Source organism: Canis aureus, chromosome 32 (assembly GCF_053574225.1).
Source record: "Canis aureus isolate CA01 chromosome 32, VMU_Caureus_v.1.0, whole genome shotgun sequence".
NCBI classification, from domain to species: domain Eukaryota; kingdom Metazoa; phylum Chordata; class Mammalia; order Carnivora; family Canidae; genus Canis; species Canis aureus.
The window spans coordinates 32,964,273-32,987,067 of NC_135642.1; the positions used below are offsets into that span (position 1 = coordinate 32,964,273).

At 51.1% G+C, this 22,795-nt stretch overlaps 2 protein-coding genes and 2 long non-coding RNA genes across 13 annotated transcripts in view; 2 read left to right on the top strand and 2 right to left on the bottom strand.

The window, feature by feature from the left end:
- The window catches only part of LOC144303352 (uncharacterized), a 33,177-nt gene extending 28,399 nt beyond the window's left edge, over positions 1–4,778 (bottom strand). For both annotated transcript variants that reach the window (XR_013370428.1, XR_013370429.1), the window contains exon 1: positions 4,624–4,778. This is a non-coding gene — a long non-coding RNA (uncharacterized LOC144303352). The remainder of the gene's footprint in view (positions 1–4,623) is intronic.
- On the top strand, positions 853–4,796 carry FBXL22 (F-box and leucine rich repeat protein 22). Its single transcript, XM_077881386.1, has 2 exons — positions 853–1,330; positions 4,133–4,796. Exons 1-2 carry the CDS (start codon positions 996–998, stop codon positions 4,467–4,469), a joined length of 672 nt encoding a protein of 223 aa, XP_077737512.1. The 5' UTR covers positions 853–995; the 3' UTR covers positions 4,470–4,796.
- A 59-nt stretch (positions 4,797–4,855) lies between these two features.
- LOC144303355 (uncharacterized) lies at positions 4,856–7,792 on the top strand. Its single transcript, XR_013370433.1, has 2 exons — positions 4,856–6,738; positions 7,450–7,792. It is a non-coding gene; the product is annotated as an uncharacterized LOC144303355 (long non-coding RNA).
- A 1,003-nt stretch (positions 7,793–8,795) lies between these two features.
- Positions 8,796–22,795, bottom strand: part of HERC1 (HECT and RLD domain containing E3 ubiquitin protein ligase family member 1) — a 184,014-nt gene continuing 170,014 nt past the window's right edge. For all 9 annotated transcript variants that reach the window (XM_077881396.1, XM_077881394.1, XM_077881389.1 and 6 more), the window contains exons 70-78: positions 21,949–22,087; positions 19,845–20,014; positions 18,225–18,394; positions 17,755–17,920; positions 16,871–16,947; positions 15,839–16,091; positions 14,794–14,946; positions 12,015–12,320; positions 8,796–9,428 (exon numbers count right to left, since the gene is read on the bottom strand). In XM_077881396.1, the coding sequence (XP_077737522.1) occupies positions 9,243–9,428; positions 12,015–12,320; positions 14,794–14,946; positions 15,839–16,091; positions 16,871–16,947; positions 17,755–17,920; positions 18,225–18,394; positions 19,845–20,014; positions 21,949–22,087 (1,620 nt within the window). In that variant the 3' untranslated portion in view covers positions 8,796–9,242. The remainder of the gene's footprint in view (positions 9,429–12,014; positions 12,321–14,793; positions 14,947–15,838; positions 16,092–16,870; positions 16,948–17,754; positions 17,921–18,224; positions 18,395–19,844; positions 20,015–21,948; positions 22,088–22,795) is intronic.

Consider the following 22,795-nt stretch of genomic DNA (forward strand, 5'->3'; position numbering starts at 1 on the left):
TCGAGTCCCGCATCGGGCTCCCCGCAAGGAGCCTAGCCTGCTTCTCCCTCTGCCTGTGTCTCTGCCTCTCTGTGTCTCTCATGAATAAATAAATCTTTAAAAAGAAAAAAAACCTAAAAAAAATCGTTTCGAGCAGTCTTGTACTAAGAGCTCCCTCACCCATCCTGACATTTGGGAAACACAAGCTCCAGCATGGCACGTAACTGGGAAAATGTTAAGATGTAAAGCCAAGGAAACTTAAGCTTAAAATGTTATGCGCGGACACCCAGAAGGGCCTCGGAGACGTAAGCTACTTACGACAGATCTTTGTGAAACAACTCAGGGTAGAAACAGAGCCAGCGGGGAGGCCGAGGAAATCCCTTTGCCTGGCAGAGGGCAGCAGGGTCCGAAGGTAGGTCAGCCCAGCCCTCAAACCATCAGCACCGCGCAGAGCACAGGGAAAGGGGCATCACCCATGGCTTCAGCCCAGCTCTGCACGTGCAGCTGTCACCCTTAGCTCTTCACAGACAACGACTCCCACAGGAGTGGAGCAGAGGCTCCGGTGATACACCAGAGAGTGAAGACAGATCCAATTTATAATCCGGGTCCCTCCCAGGGAGCGGAGACTGCAGGCCCAGACAGGTGCTCTGGCCAGCCACCTTCAATGGAAATGCCTCGGGAAAAGGCAAAAGCGCTCTCTGCTAAGCACCACTGTCAGCTAAAAGGAAAGAAATCCCTTTTAAGGAAGCTATTTAACTTCAATAGGCTGCTTTTCTGCCAGGATTTTCAATTCCTCTGAACATAAGCCGAGCCACAGACTGCTGCACGTATGTCTGGATCCTGGCTAACCACCCCCCGCCCCCCCGGCCCCGTTCTCCGAGCTTCAGCACCAGTTGTTAGCCAAAAATAAACACCATTCCTCAACCATATATGTCCACCAGCCCAGAGCTGGGGAGGAGGCGGCGGCAGGTCAGGTCCCCAGGCTCCAGCCACAGGCAGCGTGGCTGCTACACACCATGCACATCACCCAGCTCAACCGGGAGTGCCTGCTGCACCTCTTCTCCTTCCTGGACAAGGACAGCAGGAAGAACCTGGCCCGGACCTGCCCCCAGCTCCAGGACGTGTTCGAGGACCCCACACTCTGGCCCCTGCTGCACTTTCGTTCCCTCATAGAACTCAAGAAGGACAACTTCCTCCTGAGCCCGGCCCTCAAGAACCTCTCCATCTGCTGGTACTCCAGCCGCGTGCAGGTGTGCAGCATTGAGGACTGGCTCAAGAGCGCCTTCCAGAGGAGCATCTGCAGCCGCCATGAGAGCCTAGTCAATGATTTCCTCTCCCAGGTGTGCGACAGGTAGGCCACCTCCTGAGCAGCACGGGCTCTGCACGGTCCGGCTCCTAGAGCTCTAGGAGGCTTCTGGGGGGTGGGGTGGGGGCAGGGAAGAGCTAATTACAGACCAAGACGGCTCCATGTTGGGAGCCTCAGACTAGGCCCAAGACAGTCGGTCTAGGCCCACCCCCGGCACAGACCCAGAGAAGTCCACAGTGGTGCTGGGGGTGCGCGTGGGGGCTGCCCCTCAGCCTCACAGGCCCTGGAGCTGCTTCTGGGGCAAACAGGAAGACTGGCCTCCGGCTGTCGCTGTCCTTCCTGGCAGCCATTAAGAGCTCAGGGGGTCCGGCTGGGCCTGGATTTTCAAGGTCAGGCCCTGGGGAAAGGTCCTGGATTCAGCAATCAGCTTCCCCTCTACTCTTCCCCTAGCAAACAAACTCCATAGGCGCGGGGAACCCAGCTCAGGAAGGAGTTAGGGTGCTCTGGGTTAGCTGAACCAAGCCAGACTCCAGGAGGAGGGGTGGTGATACTGAAGAATGGCTTCCTCATTAGAATATTACTAACCTCACCGTACCCTTAAGGGAGGGTTTTAGCCTAATTTTTGAAATGAGCAAATCAAAGCTCAAGGAGGTCATGTGATTTGCCCACAGTCTAGGATTGCCGGATTTTAAAAAATAAAAATTCAAGACACTCAAATTTGAATTTTGAATAGATGAAATAATTTTTTTGGTCTAAGTATGTCCCAAATGCCTCCTGTACGTGACTGGTCAACTCTACCACGGGCAGAGACTAAGCCACAGGCGACCCTCCACGGTCCCAGCCTCCTGCCTAAGGCAGCCCACGCTCAGCACAGACTTCCGCTGCCAGCCTCTCGCTGAGCCCAGGTTGACCAGTCCTGTCCTGCCTTTGAGGAAAAGCACCTCTCAGTGCTTTCAAACTAGGCTCAGCCAGTTTGCTGCCGCCCAGGTTTAATAGCTGCCGTTTGCTGGCAGTGTGACAGGAGTGGAAGGAAACAGAGCGGTGGCCCCGCCTTGCCTTTTTTTTTTTTTAAGGCAGTCAGAAGAAAACAAGATGGACTGGGTTGGGCCATGCTGGGACGAGGCCACTTCGATGGGCTTAGCAAGGCCCAGAAATCAAGTGGAGTGATTTGTATGGGAGGGGCAAGCCTGCTCCGAAGTTGTCGCATCCTTGCTGCTAGAGAACTTAATTTCCCAAACCAGCAAGGTGTGGAGCGGTCCTCTCATGTCACCCTCTGGGTGCAGCAAAGGGCTTGGTGGTGAGGTTCTATGCTGAGTCCCCCAGTTCTCCTCTCCAACCATGGGACCCTGGATCTGATAGTTAAACTCTTAACCTCATTTCTTCACCTGTAAAATGGGATAAATCACCTATGTCACAGGCTAATAACAGATTAAATGACCCGGTGGCACTGACCCACAATACATACTGACAATATCCCTTGAATTGGGTTCTTCCAGCAATCAGCTCTGGGCAGGGACAGACGGGAGACAGCAAAGGATGGCAGGGAAGGAGCTGCTGCCCTCTCTGGTGTGTCTTTACATCAGGATTATTCTAAAGGTTCTTAGAGCAAAAGGGACCACTCAACACCTTTGGGGCTTAAACACCGTATGGTCATAACCACCCTAGAGCTAACAATCTCCCCCACTTGACAAAAGAGGACTAGCCCAGTTCAGGCATTTGTCCTGCGTCAGAGAGCAGGGTCACAGGCAAGTTACCGGAGCCCCCGAGGCCAGTTTCCTGATTCGCAAAACAGGGTGCGGAGGGTTTGAGGTGAAGATGGAAGAAGCCACGTGAACTTGGGGAGATGGGACGGGCTCACCGTGTGCAACTAACGGTGTTAGTTCCTCACCCCTTTGCCCAGGCTCGTGAGGTCGAGGTGGTGGGGCAGCTGATGTGCAAAGGGGCAGCCCAGTCTAGACCCAGCTCCCTCTGGCCACAGGCCCTCGACCGCAAGCCCTCGGTCTGGGTGCCCCTGGAGAAGCGGGTTACAGGTGCCTACAGGAGGCCCCGTGCAGGCGCTCTCCCCACCACAAGCCCCTGCTGGGCCCTATCCCCTCCCTGCCCACACGCCCAGGGGGGATTCGCGAGGTCACACCCGCGCAAAGCAGCCAGATCTACCTTTGCTTGAGAGCTTCTTCCGCAGCGGGTGCTAGGAAGGTGGGGCAAAGCGGCCTCCGGCTTCCCGCGCGGGCGGCCCTGCCTGCGCCCACCTCAGACCCGGTCCTGGCCACGCGGCTTCCCGACCTCCGGGCTCGCATCCCAGGGGCGCGCCTAACTGTGCCGGTCGGCGGGGCAGAAAGGGCTCTAGCGCGCGGCCCGGCCCCCAGCTCACGGGCTGGACCCTGCCTGTCCTTAGGCCGCCCCACGGGAACCCCCACACGAACCCCCACGGGAACCCCGAGCCCCGCTGCCCGCAGTGGTCGCCACGCGTCTCTTCCCCCACCTACCCCCACCCCCACGCCACAAGCCCGAGAAAAGCAAAGAACGCGGCGGCGTCCTCGCGGCCCACGGCGGGCCCAGGGCGGCCCAGGAGGCGGAGCGCGCAGACTCGGGGCGGGGGGAAGGAGAGGCGGGGAGCAGGCGACAGGGCACGGGGACCCCGGCAGCTCCGGGCCGCGCCACCGCACGCTCGGTCCGCAAAGCCGCTGAGCCCGTGTCCCCGGCCCCTCGCCCAGTGGGCGCAGTCGCGCCGCGCGCACGGGCTGTCAGGCGGCCGCCGGCGGGGCCGCGGGGGGGGGGGGCGGGGCGGGGCGGACGCCAGCGGCCCGCCGGCGGCCCCGACCCGGCGTCACCACCGTCTCTCCGCAGGTGCCCCAACTTGGCTTCCGTCACGCTTTCGGGCTGCGGCCACGTCACCGACGACTGCCTGGCGCGCCTGCTGCGCTGCTGCCCGCGCCTGCGCGCGCTGCGCCTGGAGAACTGCGCGCGCGTCACTAACCGCACGCTGGCGGCCGTGGCGGCGCACGGGCGCGCGCTGCAGACGCTGCACGTGGACTTCTGCCGCAACGTGAGCGCGGCCGGCCTGCGCCGCCTGCGTGCCGCGTGCCCGCGCCTGGCGCTGCGGGCCGAGCACAGCGCGGCCATGATCCCCGACCAGCTCCCGGGCGTGCCCGCCACGGCGCTCCGCAAGCTGCTGCCGCGCTAGGCCCGCCGCGCCGGGGCGCGAGAGCCAGCCGAGGGCCGCGGGGAAGGGGCGACCTGGGTGCCGGCCCCGGCCCCGGCCCCTCCACCTCCCAGACTGTCGCCACGCCTCTGAACCTCCGTTTTCCTGTCTGCGAAATGGCGACACTAATGCCTACCTCACGTTTTGGTTTTGCGCACGGGACTGCGGGATGAGGTAGCCGGGTGCCGGGAGAGCACTCGACCAGCTCTCGCTAAGCACCAGCACCTGTCCCGACGCCCTTCTGCCCCGGGGACGGCACCCGCCGCGGGGGCCGAGCGCCCCACCGGGGGGCGGGGCCGTCGGGAGGGCCCGGGGGCGGGGCTGCCCGGGGGCGGGGCTGCCCGGGGGCGGGGCTGCCCGGGGGCGGGGCTGCCCGGGGGCGGGGCTGCCCGGGGGCGGGGCGAGCCGCCGCCCGGTGCCCCGCGGTGACCGCTCGCTCCCGCGGCCTCCGGAGTGTTCGCCGGCCCAGGGATTCTTACGTAAACCTCACGGTTACGCTCTTCGACCGTTCTCCCGTCGCGGAGGCAGAAGAGATCCTTTGAAAAAGCCCGAGTGAAGATTTGAAGACCAAAGCAGCAGCCCCGTCAAGCCCCTTGGTGGGGAGACCGCGAGGCGCGATCGGTCCTGCCCGCCGGAGCGGCCTTCCGTGGGCGCGCGCCCGGACGTCCCTTTCAGGCCTGGTCGCTGACGCGCCGCCGGAGCGCAGGGCTCGGGCCCGGCGGCCGCTGGTCCCAGGGACACGGCGAGCACCCGAGCGAGGACGGCGGGGAGCCCCGGGCCCTCGCTCGCCTCGGGCCAGGTGGTCTTTCCCCGGGAAAGGGCGTCGCGACCCTGTACTCCCCGGATGAGCAGGGAAAAGGAGGAGCCCGGTGTCCCGGAGCTTCCCCTCCGGCAAGGGGCCGGCGGATGCCCGGCAGGAAGAGGGGCTGCGGCGGGGCCGGGCGCACCGGGCGGGGGCGAGGCGGCGGCGAGGCGGCGGCTGCTGGGGGAGGAGGGGCGGGAGGAACCTCGGGTGAGGGAGCGCCCCCGCGTGGCTGGTGACGGAGGGGCGAGCCGTGCGGCGGAGCGGCGGGAAGGCTGGGAACCGGGGACGCGGGCGCCTGTCCGGCTGCTCAGCGCCCGCGCGGGGGCGTCCGGGTGAAGGCCGGGGGAGCAAGGGCGGAGGTGGGGCGCGGCGCTCGGCCCCGTGTGCGGAGGGCCAGCCCCGGCCGCCTGCGGCGTCGTTGGGAGAAAGCCCCGCTTCCGGGGGTCGCATGTTTGCTGTAACCCCGGGGCTTTGCTTTCCTTGGTTCGGACCGGCCCGAGTTCCCCGCGGCGCGCCGGCCCCAGGTGAGGTGTGCCTCGGGGCCCCGGGCTCCGGGCCTGCGGGGGCCCCGCCGGTGGGACTGTTCCCCGCGGCCGCCGCGAGCTCAGCCCGCAGGGTAAGCCCAGGCGCCCGGCCCTGCCCCGCGAGAGCCCTTTCGAAGCCCGGAGCCGAGGGCGGGCTGATGCGGCCGCGGCCTCCTCGCCACCGCCTAGCGCGTGCCGTTGCCTTCGCGGGCGGAGCGGGCCCTCCGGACCCGGCAGGTCATGCCCTCTCGACCCTTCGTTTCTGAGACGGGACCGGTGCCCTCCCCGGGACACTCGGTGAGGTGATGTCTGAGTGCGCAGGGCCTGGAAGGCCGCGGTAGGGAAAGGCGGGCGTCCTCACATCCGTGGGCCGAGGTCCCGGGACGGAGCAAGCTGGGTGCGTCCGGGGGTGATCCAGGAGCGCCCGGTGGAGGACTCGGAGCCGAGCCTGAGGACCGGGCCCAGCTCCCACAGGGCCAGCGGGGAGGGTGCTGTCGCGGGCGGTGCGGGGAGATGGAGCCGGTGTTCCAAGCCGCGTGGAAACGGCCGGAGGTCACCTGCGTCCTCACAGCCTCTGTCAGAACAGACTACAAACCTGCCCTGGCGCCCGGATGCTCCTGTCCCTCTGTTGTGGCCGAGGCAGCCAATGGCCACCTAGAGGGACAGCCAGGGAGGGTGCAGAGCCTCCGCCGGGCAGGACGGGGCTCCCCCTGGAAGGCTGGTGCCAGCGGTCCTCAGGGAGTGTCTACCGGTGGAGGCGAGCCTTACAGGGACACACTGGCCCTTCCGCACAGGCTGGACGTCAGAGGGGGACGCAGCTCTCTCGGGTCCACTGGTCGGCGGGCATGCGGACCGGAAGCCAGGGCTCTGGCTGGACACATCTGTGATCCAGACTGTTCCCTCTCCTGACTTCAGGTTCAGGGTCTGTAGAGGGCAAGATCACCTGACCTCTTAGCTCTAGGATTCCTCCACTCTAAGATTCCGTGCCTGGGACTTGCTTTTTGCTAAAAACTTAAGTTCACGAGATACAGATTTCATCTGACAGGCAGTGCTGGGCAAAGGCCCCAAAGCTGGGAGGCCCAGAACACAGCTGTGCTCGGCAGGGCCCCGGGGAGATCTTACGTTGTAAAGGCCGGGGTCCAGGGGTCCAAGTTCTCTGGGGGCTATTTATGGATCATAAAAACTACAAATATTTAACTGAATGATCCAGCAAACAAAAAACCTGCCCAAGTCTCCACAGAGGGGCTGACAACGAACCAGGGAAGATGAACTACCTGTGCCAGGCCCTTTCAGCCCCTCAGACCAGAGACTCACACCGCCCTCGGTCTCCCAGGGCTCCTAAAAGAGAATGAAAAAAAAAAAAAAGGACAGCTTTCCAGTAAGGAATGGCATCTGTTTTAAAATCAAGGTGCCTGTGTTGATTTTCATTGCATGTCAGACCTCCCAAGAAGCCGTCTGTGAGGCCTGACAGGTGGGGCCTGGAGCCATAAGCACCAACCTGCTGGGGCACCTCTGTCCCTCAGTCCAAAGCCAAATGTGGCAGCAGAGGCCAGAGCCTCTCAAAGGTTGAGGTGTTACTCTTGTGTTACTCTTATTTAAAATAATTTCTGAGACTGCGGGTTGTATTCTTCAGCTCAACACACCCTCAGCCCAGCCCAGGAAGAGGGAAGAGCCAACTTGTTACCGGGAACCAGTCCAGAGGCTCTAGAGGAGCCCTCTCGGCACTGTCCAGGGTCTCAGCAGCACACCGAGGCCTCTCTCCTCCCAGTTCCCTCCTGGCCCAGAGGCCTGGGCAGTGTGCCCTCCCACCCAGAGGCCACGGCCCCTCACCACTCCTCCTGACTGAGCTGTTATGTCAAGTATGAAAAGTTCATCTTTGTCCAGAGCCCCCGTGGCCCCCCAGAAGCTGTAGTTCCTCCAAGACCCAATCCCTACATAAACCTCTTTTCAATAAAACAAAGCCTTTTTCCATCAAAGTATAGTAATACTTATTGCATTCTTACTGGGAAAGATCTATGTACCACAAAACGGTATCCTTCTTCCCACTTCTCTTTGAAAAGTTGTTTTCTATCTTCCTTGTGAAAAACAACTGTCTGCAAAGCTCTCCACCTGGCACCTCACTTGAGCAGGCTGTCAGCCTGAGCCACCCGTGAGGTACACTGGGAGCAGCCTGTGGCATGAACTCGCTGTAGATGAAGACAAACCACCCAAAGGCCTTGCCCTCATCTTCCCACCCCCAGCAGCCAGAGCCATCACAGCTGCTCTCAAGACGGCCTTTCCTCCCAGAACCACACACACACTGTCACACCTGAACCAATGTGCACATTGCCCAGGGCCCTCAAGGGCTAGGTTCAGGCACTAAGAGCGTAGCCCCTTCCCCAGCCCCTTGAACAACTCCTCCCCATCCACCATTGGAGGATAAGAAAGCTGCTCACTGGCTCTCATATTAATTTGCACATTCACCTACTCACTGTCGTGGTCATTCGTTCGTACTTGCTGAGCGCCTACTAAATGGCTGGAGGTCGGGTCTGTACGCTGGCACCCTCCCAGCAGAGACATGCTGCCATACAGCGCCCTGCTCTTCAAGCCCGCCGTGGCCTCCTCCCAGGCAGTGCTAGGTTCCTGCTACTCTGCTTAGCTTCCTCCTTGCCTGGTAGAGCTGCACCCCATACTAGGTACCCTGGGGCTACTCAGGAAAGGCTCTTATTAGCATGAGACACTCAAACCAGCTTTAGAGGAGGAGGAAGGGGTTGCTGAGAGGATGGGCCAAGGGTGATTTGGGGCCTTGGGGTGAGGGAACAAACAGGACACCAGGATGGCAAAAGAGATGAAAGTAGGGGCTTCCCACCCCCAGAAGCTGCTCTGTCGTCTCTGAGCAAAGCTCACTGTCGCGTGAAGGAGTTTCCGAGGGGTCAAGGTGCCGTCAGAGTGACACTAGCCTGAAAGCTCCGCTGGAGGCAACAAAAGCCCACACTCTGGTTCCTGAATCAGCTTTATTTCTCTGCATAAGGAACCCTGCACAGGCAATTCAAATTAAAACAAAATAAATATATGAATATTCATGTAAAACTGTCCTTTCTAATGAACAATTATACACAATGTACAATTTCATGTTCACTGGGTGGGTTTACAAAAATGTACCATTCCCAACTAAAAATGCACCAAAATGGTTCCATGCAAACTTATCAAAAGTGACCAAAAATGTGGAGGGAAAAACCTGACTGAGAGCACTTTGTCTTTTTTTTTGTACAATCACAGAAAAATAAAAACATCTAATTTCTTTGTTACATTTAGAGTAACTAAATGTGGCCACTGTTTATAATGTTGGTTTATGTTCCTAAACATCTATGTAGTTACCATAAAAGTGTGTCCACATGAAATTGGAAGTGAGCATTACTGAGAAAGTGGGGGCGGTGGCCCCCGCGGTCAGTAGTCAGTGTCCGAGCCCTCGGCGTTGTCCACATTCCTCGAGAGCATGTAGTTGTCCATGTCGATCGAGCGGCAGTTGTTGATGGCGTAGCGCAGGCGCTCAGCCATGACCAGCTGGCTAGAGTAGGGGGGCAGCCGAAGCTGGAAGAAGCAGGTCTGTGAGGTAGGCAGACTGTCGTAAGGCTGTGGAGAGAGAGACCCAGAGTGGTGACTGCAGCACTGGGGTGGCACCCGTGACACCACCCCCACCCCAAAATCAGGAAAGCACTTCTCCCCGCCTTCAAGACATGAGTGCAGAGCTGACTCCAGAAAAGGACACACTGGGCCGTGGTAGAAGGAACATGGGCTCTGGTGTCCCATGGCCATGAGGCTTCTGGCAAACATGCTCCCTTCCTCTCCTCACTGCCCCCGTGGTCCCGTGTGTGAAGTGGGAGCCAGCCCTGACTGGCAGGACTCTGTGAGAGAACCCGCTTTGCAACGTGCCCACCACGAGGGGCTGTGCAACACAGCTCGCTCCCTTTCACCAGGAGGGTGCAGACCCGGAGCCGCTGAATGGATGCCCCGGAAGCTGGTGAAACAGAAGAACACCTGCTCTCCCCACTGCCCCTCCCCGTCCCTCCTAGCAGGCACTATGTCTGACACACTGCTCACACGAGGAAGGAGCAGTGAATTAAATCCTAGTCCATCCATTAAACTGACAGCGATGCAGTCATGAAAAATGATGATTGTGATGATAGCAGAAAAACCGAAAAGTGCTAGGGACAGACTGAGCTGAACCCAGTGCACGAGAGCGCGAGAGCTCGAGGCCAATCGGGCATGCACAGAGGTGGAAGGGGCTGCTACTGGAGCGGGCCCGGCGGGGGACACATGCTCCCTGGAACCTCCCTGCAAATAGTGATCTTCCAAACTCTGTAATGATGGTAACGATAGGACATTTTTATGAGATTTTAAAACAGTTTCTGGAAAGGGATTGTCCTTTCTTTCTTGCTCAACTCCTTGACACTGGCACTCCACCTCCTCCTTGGAGCCCTACACCTGGTGAGTGCATTGCAGAGAGGCGGGAGACAGAGGGTCTGGTAGCCTAACTGGGCCAGAGCCAGTGAGGACACAAAGCTCAAATGCAGAAAAACCACAATCGGCCAAGACACCAAAGGGTAATGTCAACAGGTGCGTCTGATTTGGGAGGTGGAGCAAAGGACTAAAAGTCACAGAGGAGGGACCCAAGGGGTCAGTTCTCTGAGGCTGAAAAGCTTCAGGCAGGGGATTAGTGGTGGATTAACTCCCGGGATGGCAGGGGTAGCCTGGGACAGAGAGAAGGCAAGGTTTTTTTTCCAGAGCTGAATAGAAGCAAACCGTTTCCTCCACCCATCTCTCTCTGAAGCAACAAAACAGATTTACAACTTATAGTTTCTGGCAAGTCATGTAGAAAATTTATGGAAAGGCTCTTTTCATTGCCCTTCCTGTGCGTGGCCTCTCCGGCAGCCTAACCCAGGAGTGGAGCCCAGGCGGGCAGCTTCAGGGGGTGGTGGGGGAGGGATGGCTCTGCTACAGCAACCTCCAGGAATAGTTACTGGAAAAACACCAGAAAGGCAGACACTGAAACTGGCAGGAAGGGCCCTTGTGTGAAGAGGCCCTATTTTCCTTACTGTTTCCGGAATAAACATGATGGACCCTGCCCCAAGGACTGCCTGGCTCTTGAGGGGCTGGAGAGGGAAAGAGAGAGAACACAGACTTCTAACTTAATCCTGGGCTCAAGGGATGCACCGAGTGTCCAGGAGGTGGACAGAAGGAGATCTAAGTCGGCCCTCAGGAATGGTCAAGGGCAGCAGGAACGCATCCAACAGGGTTTCCTGGAGATGACATTGGTGTTGGGACTAAAGGATGAATAAGTGCTTGCCAGGCTAGGAAGGAAGGGGTGTGAGGGAGAACTTACTAAAGCAGAGGGAACAGCCTACACTAAAGCACAGAAGTTCGGTAACAGCGTGGTGTGTCAGGAAAAAAAGGCAAGCGGTCTATTCTTGCCAGAACACAGAGGTGTTAAGAGGTGCTATCGGAAAGCTGGGGCAGAGGCCTGACTGTGGAGGTATTTAAGGCCACTAAGGCAGTTGGCATTTATCCTGGAGTCAAGGTAGGGGGCCCCCTAGCGGTCTGAGGGCGAAGAGCAACATGGTCAGATGGGTGCGGGAGAAAGGGAACCGGGGCAGCAGCGTGCATCTCAGGTTCTAAGGCCTTTTATCCCAAAGCCATCTGTCAAAATGGCAGCTGGGCTGGGTCTCTACAGCCAGGCTTTTCATCAGGCCGCAGAAAAGCTGCACTGCCTGCTCCGAGACACACTGCACGATACTGCTCCCTGGGCCTTCACGTCCCTTCTGGAGCATGTTCATATCTCTGTGAAAGCAAATAAACAAGACCACAAATAAACAAGACCACATCTGAGCGCACAAGTCTCACAATGAAAAGGTGCAGGAAGTAAGAGGCAGGGCAGCATGAGGAGCCGTCTGCCAAGCTTGGCTTTCACTCAGGAAGGCACTGGACAGTTTATTGAAGGTTGCTGGTTGTAGTGTGCTTTCTACGTCCATTTAGGGCTTTTTTTTTCACTCAAAAAATGAACAGTCTTTTCTGCCTGATTTTTTTAAAATCTGGAAATTCCAAACATTAAGCCTGAACTGGTAGGCCTATTCGGAGGTCACAGTTTGGTTTTCCCAACATGCAAGCAGCCAAAGCAGCAGTGGGGCAGACGTTACACGGAAGGAAGAATAGTTTACTTACCCTATCAACCTTCATGATCTGAAATCTCTGAGAAATGTCAGCAGTGTTGGCTGGCAGTCGAGATCTTCCAGACACAAACCTCATGAAAAGCACACGCTCCTCATTGGAGAACTCCTCCAGCGTGTGCCAGAACCACTGCACCAGCTGGTGCTGCTCATCCACCTCCCGGTACCGCACCACTTTCTTTAAGACTTCCACAGAGATCTCGGGCATCCCGCACACCATCTGCTCCAGCTGCTTTGCTGTGAGGAGGGACAGTAGCGGCACAGGCACGATCCAGGACATCCCCTCTCGGACTGCAGCCACCTGCTCCCAGGAGAGGTTGTTCATTAACTGTGTGTGTGGACTGCTCCCAGCTGCTCATCTGTTCCCCAGACCCTCTACTTGTCCCCCAGAACTCTAGGCGTACATGGCCCACTACCCCTGCCGCTGACCCTTTGTTCATGCTTCTCCCTGCCTGTGGGACCTGTACACTCCTTCTGGTCTCAGGTCAAGTCAATTTAGGAACCTGCCTTCTGCCCTCACAAAACTCAGCCTGCCAGGGCCCCCGTCAGTGCCAACCCCACTCACTCATTTTCCTAACCACACGTGGCTGAGCACCATTACACTGGGCTACGTGGGCTGTTTGATCTCTTCTATCAGGGTAAGAAGCCCCGAGAGGGGGTGTTTAGCTTCTACTGTTTTTGTCATTCATATTTTTCTTTTGAAAATAGTTATACTCCTTTTTGTAAAACTTATTTGTGCTCATAGTAAAAAAAAAAAAAAAAAAAAAAAAGTACAAAGAAGATACTAGCAAGACCTCCTAGGAAGGCAGTAGGAAGGACAGAGAATTGAATCAGGAGACTTGGGGTCTGAATCTCAGCTTCACCTCTTCTTTCAATCTTCTCATCTGAGAAATGAGGCAAATAATTGCTGCTCATGTGACTATGATGAGAATTTCCAACGCAAGTCTGTGTGACCTATTGCTTCTTTTCTCCTAGCATGGTGTTGAGAACAGGTCAGCTGGGGAATGCTGAGGGGAAGGTGCCAGAGGCTGTCAACAGTCTATTTAAAAAACACCCCAAGGTTGCACAGCAGTGCGTACCCTACACATAGACTCATCGCTGTTCAAGATCTGTTCATAAATACTTCTCCTTCCCCCTTGGCCAACTCAGAATTGTCAATGATAAAAAGCAAAAGGCAAATACCTGAGGATGCAAGCAGGAGCCACACCATGGGGAAAGCCCTGGGTTGGACTGGTACAAGGGTGTCGTGACCGGGGCTAAGGAACAGGACTGACAGGGAGGGCAGTCTGTACTGGTATTAAAGGGAAGAGCCCCACCAAAATTTGCTCAAATATAAGCTGTCATGTCAGATAGGAAACAAACCAAAAACTCTCTGGAAAAAAGAGAGGCAGAGGTATGGGGCTGGCTGCTTGGCAGAGAACAAATGTGGACAGTGATGGGAAGAACGCTGGGCTATATGAGACGAGGAAGATGGCCTGATTGCTGGGAAAGGAGCAAAGCCGTGGTGGAGCGCAGCTGGCAGAGAGCAGTCAATCTGACCCTCAGATCAAAGGCCAACAGAAGGCCCCCACAACTAAGCCTGGTTTGGGAACCTCTGATTTGCCTTGGGCATATCACTTCATTCCTCTGGACTCAGTGTTTTCATCTGCAAAATGGTGATAGTAATCTATCTCACAGAGTCCCCATAGGAAAACTGCACATGAGGCTGCCTGGCCCCACTCCTAGCATGCAGGAGGTGATCAATATATTTTTAGTTATTCACCCTGAGGATTAAAATTCTGAAGAACTGGAGATAAACTCTAAGCCATGGCTGTGTAAACAGCATTGCTCACAGGACCTGGCCTCACTAAGGGATAAGTTTTCTGACTGGACTTGGTCCAAAGCAAGAGTAAAAGAAGGAACCAGGAGGGAAGGGTGTAGAACATAGACACTTCAAGTTATTACACAGCCTTCGAGCCTCAGTCTAGCTCTCAAGAAGACCCCAACACATTCTGCAAATAAAAGTATTACTAAAGTGGCTATGTAGGACTATATAACCAAAAACCCATTTTGGGACAAAATGTTCATTTCTATGGTCACGCTTCACACTCTCATCATTTATTATTAAATACTTACCACACGTCAGCACAGAACAAGGATATTTAGGAGATACATAGACTCACACACACACTATATATAATGCATTCCTCACTCAAAGTCTTACAAACTAATTGAAGAAATTAGATCCAAACTCTGTGGCCTACTCCTCAGACCACAACACAGAAGTACTGCAGTATCCTGAGAAATTTTTAAGTAACGAAACAGATTTCTACAGGCTATGGACCTGGAGGTAAGCTGGTCTGTGAAGGAGATGCATGTGCAGCTGGGGCTTGAAGGGCCGCAGCAGGAGGGGAAGAAGGCACTCATGTGGGATTATAAGACCAATGTTTAGGGGTTTGTTTCCATGGGTGCTGACCAACCCAACTGGAGTGGGGACACTGGATTGGGGACATTAAGAGATAAAGACAAACAAGACTGAGATGAGTGAGAAGGCAGGGTCTACAGGCCTGGGTGAGAGCTTGGCCTCAACCCAACCAGTGACCAATTTACAGGTGTCTAAGACTTTGAGCCCAGGAAACCCAGAGGTAAGGCCTGAAAGTCTCTGAGCAGGGGCTGAAATACAGATACAAATTAACTGACACATATGTTTCACACACCAAAACTCAGTAGTAACCAGTTAGCTCTAGCTTGAGGACAACTGCAAATATTTACATGAGCGTCCCGTTTCAGCTCACCTGTCGGTCCATCTCATGAAGTCGGTATTCAATGGCCCTCTCCACATACTCCTTCCTGTTGGAAAATGTCAGTGGGATACTATTTCCACCAGGGATAATGGGAACCATTTTGCCATCAGCACTCTGGCCAATAAAAGAATCAAGAGGAATCATCTAAGAAGAGAAAACAATATTTTTTTTTACTAAAAAAAAAAAAAAGTATATTACACACAAATATAGCAAAACAGTGACAACATTAAGAATTTTAGGGATGATGAGGCGCCTGGGTGGTGCTGTGAATTAAGCATCAGACTCTTGGTTTTGGCTCAGGTCCTGATCTCAGAGCCCTAGGATCAGGCCCTGGATTGGGCTCCACACTCAGGGCAGACTCTGCTTGGGATTATTATCTCTCTCCCTCTGCCCCTCTTACTCATGCTTGTGCACGCTCTCTCCCTCTGTCTCTCCCTTATAAATAAATAAATCTTAAAAAAAAAAAGAATTTTAAGGATAAAAACAAGGAATCAAGATAGCTAATCACGCTACTTGATCAGAAGGGAACATATGACTCCTCTGGCTGCAATTAAAAATTTCTTTGTCGGGGCAGCCCGGGTGGCTCAGCAGTTTAGCACTGTCTTCAGCCCAGGGCGTGATCCTGGAGACCCGGGATCGAGTCCACATCGGGCTCCTTGAATGGAGCCTGCTTCTCCCTCTGCCTGTATCTGTGCCTCTCTCTCTCTCTCTCTCTCATAAATAAATTAAATCTTTAAAAAAAAAATTTCTTTGTCTTCAAACCAGGCTTGATGATCCCTGGTTACCTCACACCTCCCTCTCCAACTGGGTTCCCTTGTTTGTACATTCTAGCAGAGAGCAGATCGAAGAGGAAGGAGCAGAAGCTGGGTGCTGGTGCCAACTCTACCCATGAGCAGCTATTTAAATCTCTAGGGCTGAGCTGCTAGGCAGCAATGTGACATGCTATAAGTCAATGAGACAGTAAGTGGAAGACCGTATCTGAGTTTTAGACAGAAAATTCTAGTCAATAACAGAACATGGACTGGCCATGATTTACCTCATGGAAACTTTCCTCAGTAATCCCACTGTCTTCAATGTGAAGAATGCTGTTGAGGGTCTGCACGTACAGCAGATCCACCTCCTCCAGGTCTTCCAAGGTGAGTGGGACACAGCATAGCTGCTTCCACACCAGAGGGGCCAAGTGGAGGTCCAGAGGCTTCTTTGTGCGAATGGCAACCCCCATTAAAATTCCCAAGAACTTAAACTGCATTAAGTGTTCATCAAGGCAGGCAGAGGGATTAAAAAGGAACCTGCAAAATTAAAGGAATTATTTAAAATAAAACCATCCTCATTTCTATTAGAAGTTATCAAACAGCTATGACATTAGTCCAGACCTCTGCTGATCAATACTGTACTCATTTGCCATATGTGGCTATTCAATTAAGTAAAATTTAATGCAGTTCTTCATACATTTAATGCAGTTCTAACCACATTTCGAGTGTCCAACAGCATGTGGACATGTGGCTACTCTTCTAAACAGCACAGGGACCATATTTTGAATTATTTTTAGAAGAACCATAAAAGAGAAACTGAATGGTCAATTAGTCCCTGGGCTACCTGCTTCAGGGTGCCCTATCTCCTAAAATCATTTCATTTATTATTTACAAGTCCTTGAAGCAGGATCAAAAATTCAAGGTTTGACAAATACAAGTATAATATGTAATTACTAATACTAAGTGCTGTAACTTGGCAGCATATCAGATCTTCCTGATGAATTCTGATACGGAAAATTCTTTAAGGGGAGGCCATGCGGGCCTTCAGAAACACAAAGTAAGTCAGGTTTCATTATCAAGTCTGGGTTTTCTCTACCCTTCAATATGTTTGTTGAGTTGGTCTCATAATAAAGTCAGGATGGAAATGTCTCAGTTTCCTTACCTGTGAAAAGAGTAATAATAGCTCCCGTTCCTTTGGGTTCTAATGAGGATTCAATGGGATAATTTATGTAAAGTGCTTGGCACTCAATAAGCACTCAGTAAATGAGCTATCATTATTACTGTAGATAGTCAAAAACACTTGAGGACTGCCTTACCTATCCCTATTGTAGCCTACTTCTGCAGTAGCATTGGGGGAGGGTATGAGAAGGTCAACAATACCAGTTTCAAGTTCCTGTAAAAGAAAAGAACAGTTTTTTGAAAAAATGACAATCAAATGCATCAAGAGAACAAGTTAAAGATCATACTGAAAAGAGAATATTCTGAGGAATTTATGATGTTTTGTGACAACCAGCTATCTATAATTTTTGTGGCCTTAATTTAAAATGAAATTAGAAACATCTCCCATGTAGAAAATATCCTGTAGTATGCAGAACTAAGATAAGAAAGTCAATCCAGAGCAGAAATTGGGGTATCTGTGAGCAGGGTACAGTGGTATTCAAAGAGACCCAACAAATGATAACCAAAAGTTAATTTAGTTACGAGACTTATTAGAAAAATCCTGCTACTGGGCAAAGCTGAAAGGGTTAGAGTTGATCTGCAAGCAAAGCTGCTACTTTAGATCTCAAAATAAGAACTGGTCCAAACTCTTAGTATTTGTTTTTCTAATTCAACTAGAACCTGGCAGTTCTTTATTCTAAAAGCACCAAAATTAATCAGAGCATATGGGAGGTCCTAGATTTGTCCATTACATAAATGTAAATACATGTCATTGTTTCCTCTGCCAATATTAGAGTGTGATAGAGAGTCACTGGTAGAGAGTCAGGCACTGATATTTATTCAGTAAGATATCTTCACACATAATGTCACAAACCCTTGCTATAATTCACTTTACATCATTAACAGCATGATTTTTATGTAAGGCTCCCAAATGCATCCTTGGTCCATTTATAAAAATGTGTCAGATGGAGCAGTTACTGGAAATGGTAAAACAGCCACCGCCTGAATAGATGACTCAGCAGGGGACACTGCATGAATATACCTGGCACATTTCTGTGATGGTGTCATCAAACACGCCCCCAGCGTCATCAGCCCCTTCTCCAACCAGCTTAACTTTCCATGCTCGTGAGGGCAGGCGGAGGTCTGATGCATTCAGTTTAACTACTTGTCTCGCTATTTGGACAAAGATAGGCTTACACTTCCGTCCTCTTCAAAAGAAAGAGAAAACAGAATGAAATTGTTTCATTACTAACTTCCCCAAACCACCACGAAGGTCACTTGAAGATCTTTCCATCAGTGAGCAAACAAGTCAGCTTAACAGCCAAACAATGTGTGAGGCCCACTGTAATCACCACACCGGGTACTAAGGTAAACACTTTTACTCTCCTGGTTTACCACCGAGGAAGCTAAAGCTCACAGAGATTAGTTAGTAGTCCCAATCATCTAAAAAATGCTAGCTAGTGCACACACACACACACACACACACACACACACACACACACACATGCTAACCTGGTGGATATCCTCTTTACAGTGATTTGAGGTCCATAGTTTTTGCCTTGAACCATGGTTTTTCCTATGGAGCGCACCATTGGGAGGGTGTAGACTCTTGGTGCTAACAAAGGCCGAAGCTGCCCTTGCACGATGCCCCACGTGCCAGCATTATAATGAGATGTACTGCTCTGTAACAGAAAGGGAGCTTATCAGAGATGGTACAATCTAAGGCTTACAAGAAATAACACTTCTCACTTTTAGAACGTAATTCTTTTTTTTTTTAAGATTTTTTATTTATTTATTCATGAGACACACAGAGAGAGAGAGAGAGAGGCAGAGGCAGAGGCAGAGGGAGGAGCAGGCTCCATGCAAGGAGTCTGACATGGGACTCAATCCCAGGACCCCAGGATCACGCCCTGGGCCAAAGGCAGGTGCTAAACCGCTGAGCCACCCAGGGAACCCAGGAACTCAATTCTTTTTGATTTAAAAACATAAACTCAGGGACACCTGGGTGGCTCAGTGGTTTGGTGCCTGCCTTCAGCCCAGGGCGTGGTCCTGGAGCCCTGGGATCGAGTCCCACATCGGGCTCCCTGCATGGAGCTTGCTTCTCCCTCTGCCTGTGTCTCTGCCTCTCTCCCTCTGTGTGTCTTTCATGAATAAATAAATAAAATATTTTTTAAAAAAGCATAAACCTAGATAGCAGTAACTATTAATAACTTCTTAAAAATATTTTCTTCTGATAAAATATATGATTATTTTTTAAAAACATGGAAAATATAGGAAAGGACACGTATACGTGCACACACTGAATCCTCCATAACTACCTCTATGATCACTCTCATCTGTCTCCCTCCGGTTTCCTTCCAAGTGTGCAAACATTTCTCACATTGTTAAGAACACACTATGATTTTCTGCTGCTTTCCTTGCTTAACTTTTTATCATAAGCATTTCTCCTGCTAATTACACACAGTTTTCTAACATTCTGTTCAGTGCTGCACAGTATTCTGCTGCCTGGCTGACTACCTATTTCTACCAATGATCGGTCAACTCTCTCATATGCCCCATGACAGGTTACCCAAGGATTTCTGACTAACAGTTTTTACAAACTGATGCACATTTTGGCAGGCATACTGACATGTTACACAAACAAACAAACACAGCCAGCTTGCTTTATTCCTAAAGTACTAGACTGTTCTGTAAAGACAGCCAAATCAGCCCAATTTCCTTTCTCTTGCCCACAGGACCCGGAATGCTCACTTGTGAGGAGATCAGGAAGTCTTCCCAGGGTCTCAGACTCATTTACAGAACCACTGTGACAGTGGTAATAACACACCTGTGTGTGCTCAAGTTTTAAAATCATATATTAGACCTTATAGAAATATATGCTTAGCCATTCATATACATGCATAGCCATCCTTGAGCTCTGGATAAACCAAAACATAAAGGAGGACCACTCTGTGTCCAGCAGTACAGTTACCAGTATCTGGACTATCCCTAAACCAGCAATAAAATGGAAACAGAACTGTTGCCTTTTCTACATCTCTTGGGAGCCGAGAGTAAAAAGTATTAGCCATGGAAGAATGTTCCTGGGACCTGGTGAGCATGTCATGGGCAGTGCTTCCCAAGCCAACATCTTACCTGGTTGTTAGGGCTGAGGTTTAGTAGCCTCCAGGACGAGTACATGAGGTCAGAGAAGTGGTAAAGCAGCCGGAGCCTGGCCCTCGCGGTGTGAATGCTCACCTCCCTTAGGGCCCCATACTGCGGAGGCACTGCATCAGGCAGGCCCAGCTGCAAAGGTACAGACACACCTGCCCAGAGAGCAAATGGACACTTATGACGGAAAATGCACGGCTTTCATTTTCAGTACTTAGAAAATTTTCAAACACACAGAAAAGTTGAGTATACAATGAACACCCACTCCTACCACCTAAATTCTAGAATTAATATTGGCCTATATTTGCTTCATCGCATATTTATCAATTCCTCTTTTTGTTAATTTATCTTAATGTTTTGATGCACATGTATTGGTTTTTAAGACACCTTTTTTATTTATCATTACAGAAACTTTTTCTCTCCTTTAATCTAGTTTCCCATTTAACTATGGGACTTAAACAGTTCCTTCACAAAAGAACAAAAAAAGCCCAAATTCCTCCTTTCATATTTGATAGCTATCTTCACAAAACATAAGATGTAAGCCAGGACTAGGTAGGCAATTCTGGAAAATGGAAATGGGCAACTCAGCAGTGCCCTCTCACCCTCACTAGGGGTATGACCGAAAGAAAGCTATGCATGCACGGTTCATAAAAGCTTTGTATGCAAGAGTAAGAGCTCTGTGGAAGCAAAGACCAGAAGCAAAGACTGTATTCATGGTTGCCCTCTTATTAAAAACTTAGAGTAAACCTACAACACTCTATTTATTTGAGTTTCACGTAAATAAAGATTTGCACAGCTCAATTCCCAGTTTATTCTTATTCCCAATTTATTTCATTAATACTATAATAAAAGCTAACATTCATCTTCTACATGCTGGGCATTATTCTAAGAACTCCACACAAATTATTTCATTTAGTCCTATAACTCTTTACAACAGGGGCTATTATCATCCTCATTTTACAGACAAGGAGACGGAGTCTTAAGATCACTCAGCTTTTTTTGTTTGTTTGTTTTTTGTTTTTTGTTTTTTTTTTTTTTGATCACTCAGCTTTTAAGTGGAGGAGCTAAGGTTGGACCCAGGCAATGTGGCTCCAGAGTCTGGACCTTTAACCATCACACTGCAGAGTCTCTCTCTTGAAGTGGGAGTGAGATCTCTCTGTAAGATGAAGATAACCTGAATACCTGAAATTGTGGACTCTGCTAATCAGAAACCATCTCTTATTTGTTTGGAACCTACTTGGCAGTCCTAATTTGTTCTCTTAGGGTATCTAAAAGAAAAAAAAATCTTTATAGCAAGTCTTCCCCAAGGACTCAGAAGTACAGGTCAGCAAAAAAGAGAAGAGAATGCTGAGTTCCCAGGCGCAAGTTGCTTCAAGGAAACTCTAGTCCCTGACACACCACAGAATAGTATAAAGAAAGGGCTTAAGGGCCTGGGAGAGAAATAGCCCAAATGTAAAGAAACACATAAGAATGATAAATGCCCCACACCTGTGAGGAACAGAAGATGGATCAAATCCGGAGAGTACTCAATAGAATGTGAAGTACATTTTGTTTTCTTCGTATCTTTTTGTAGCTCTACAAGGATTGTATAATAAACAAAAAGGTAAAAACTGCCTATTAGTCCTGTTACATGATGGGAGTAAAATGGCGATTTTTTTTTTTTTTTTTGCTGTGCCAATGCACAGACAATATTACATTTCAAATGGTTAACTGAGTGAGGTAAAGAATATGACAAATGGTCTCAGACCCTTTAATCTTTATTCCTAATAGCAGGCCTTAGAAAGCTATGGTTCATCATTTCTTTTATATATGAAAAAATACTTAGTTGCTGCTCTAAAATTATACATTTTTGCTCGCCTAAGTGACAATTTTTCTTCTTTTGGGGGTGCATAGAGGAAATGCTGTGTGATGAAGTCCACAGGAGAATCATCTGCTATGAAAGTACGTATAGTGCTGGGAGCATAAAGAGTGCTTTGGTCCTTGTGGTTTCAGCACGATGCCTGAAAGCAGTCCATAGCCGGCAAGCAGACAGAGTAGCTGGGGACCACTGAAAGAGAAGCTGTAGGAGCATGGATATTTCATCCCTTACCCGGTGCTCTTGGTGGAACAGGTGGTGCTGTCCAGGCAGCACTGTGACAGCGGCCAGCTGAGATCTGCCGAATATTTTTCCCTTGCAAAACTGTTACCAGAGTTGGTTCTCGAACGTGGTTGGTGTGGCCTAAGCCAAGCTGGGAATAAATTACAAAACACAGAGTCAATTAGAAAGAGGAAAAGAGGAAGACAAGATGATGAAATCTGCCTTAGATGGTAGCAGATAAAATAAACATCTATACCAAGCAACAGCATCAAAATAATGAAATTCTGATTTTCTGTATCAGAATAGTCCTCACAGCTCAGACTGTCTCCTAACAACTTAGCTACAACAAGGCCATTCCAAATCTAGCAGGTGGGTCTTAATGACTGAACATATCTGTGGATTTCACTTCTATAGAGGAAATAAATTCTTGGGAAGTTAAAAAAATAACAAAATGATCTATGGAGCTTTTATTTAAATTATTTATTTAATTTCCTTTTAACATGGACTATCTGGTTAACAATAAACAATTATAAAAACATAAACAGAAGTAGATCCTCATTTCCATATCTCTATTCTTAGTGTGTGAGTGGGACACCCAGTGTTTTCAGCGGCTAAGCACCTCAACATTATTAAGGAGGATCATGTCAACCCCCTGCCAGTGACCTCCGTAAGGTGTCTTCAACATCAACTCTCTTTTCATTCAAACAATGTGCAGTGATAATGATGAGCAGCCTCCTCATCTGTTAACATAGTGATGAGGTGACCAGAATCAAATGAAGCTACTGTGGATAACAATAGAGACCTTGATGTTGAGGGCCCCTGGCTCTGAGGGCAGACAGACCCAGAGAGGATTTATGGA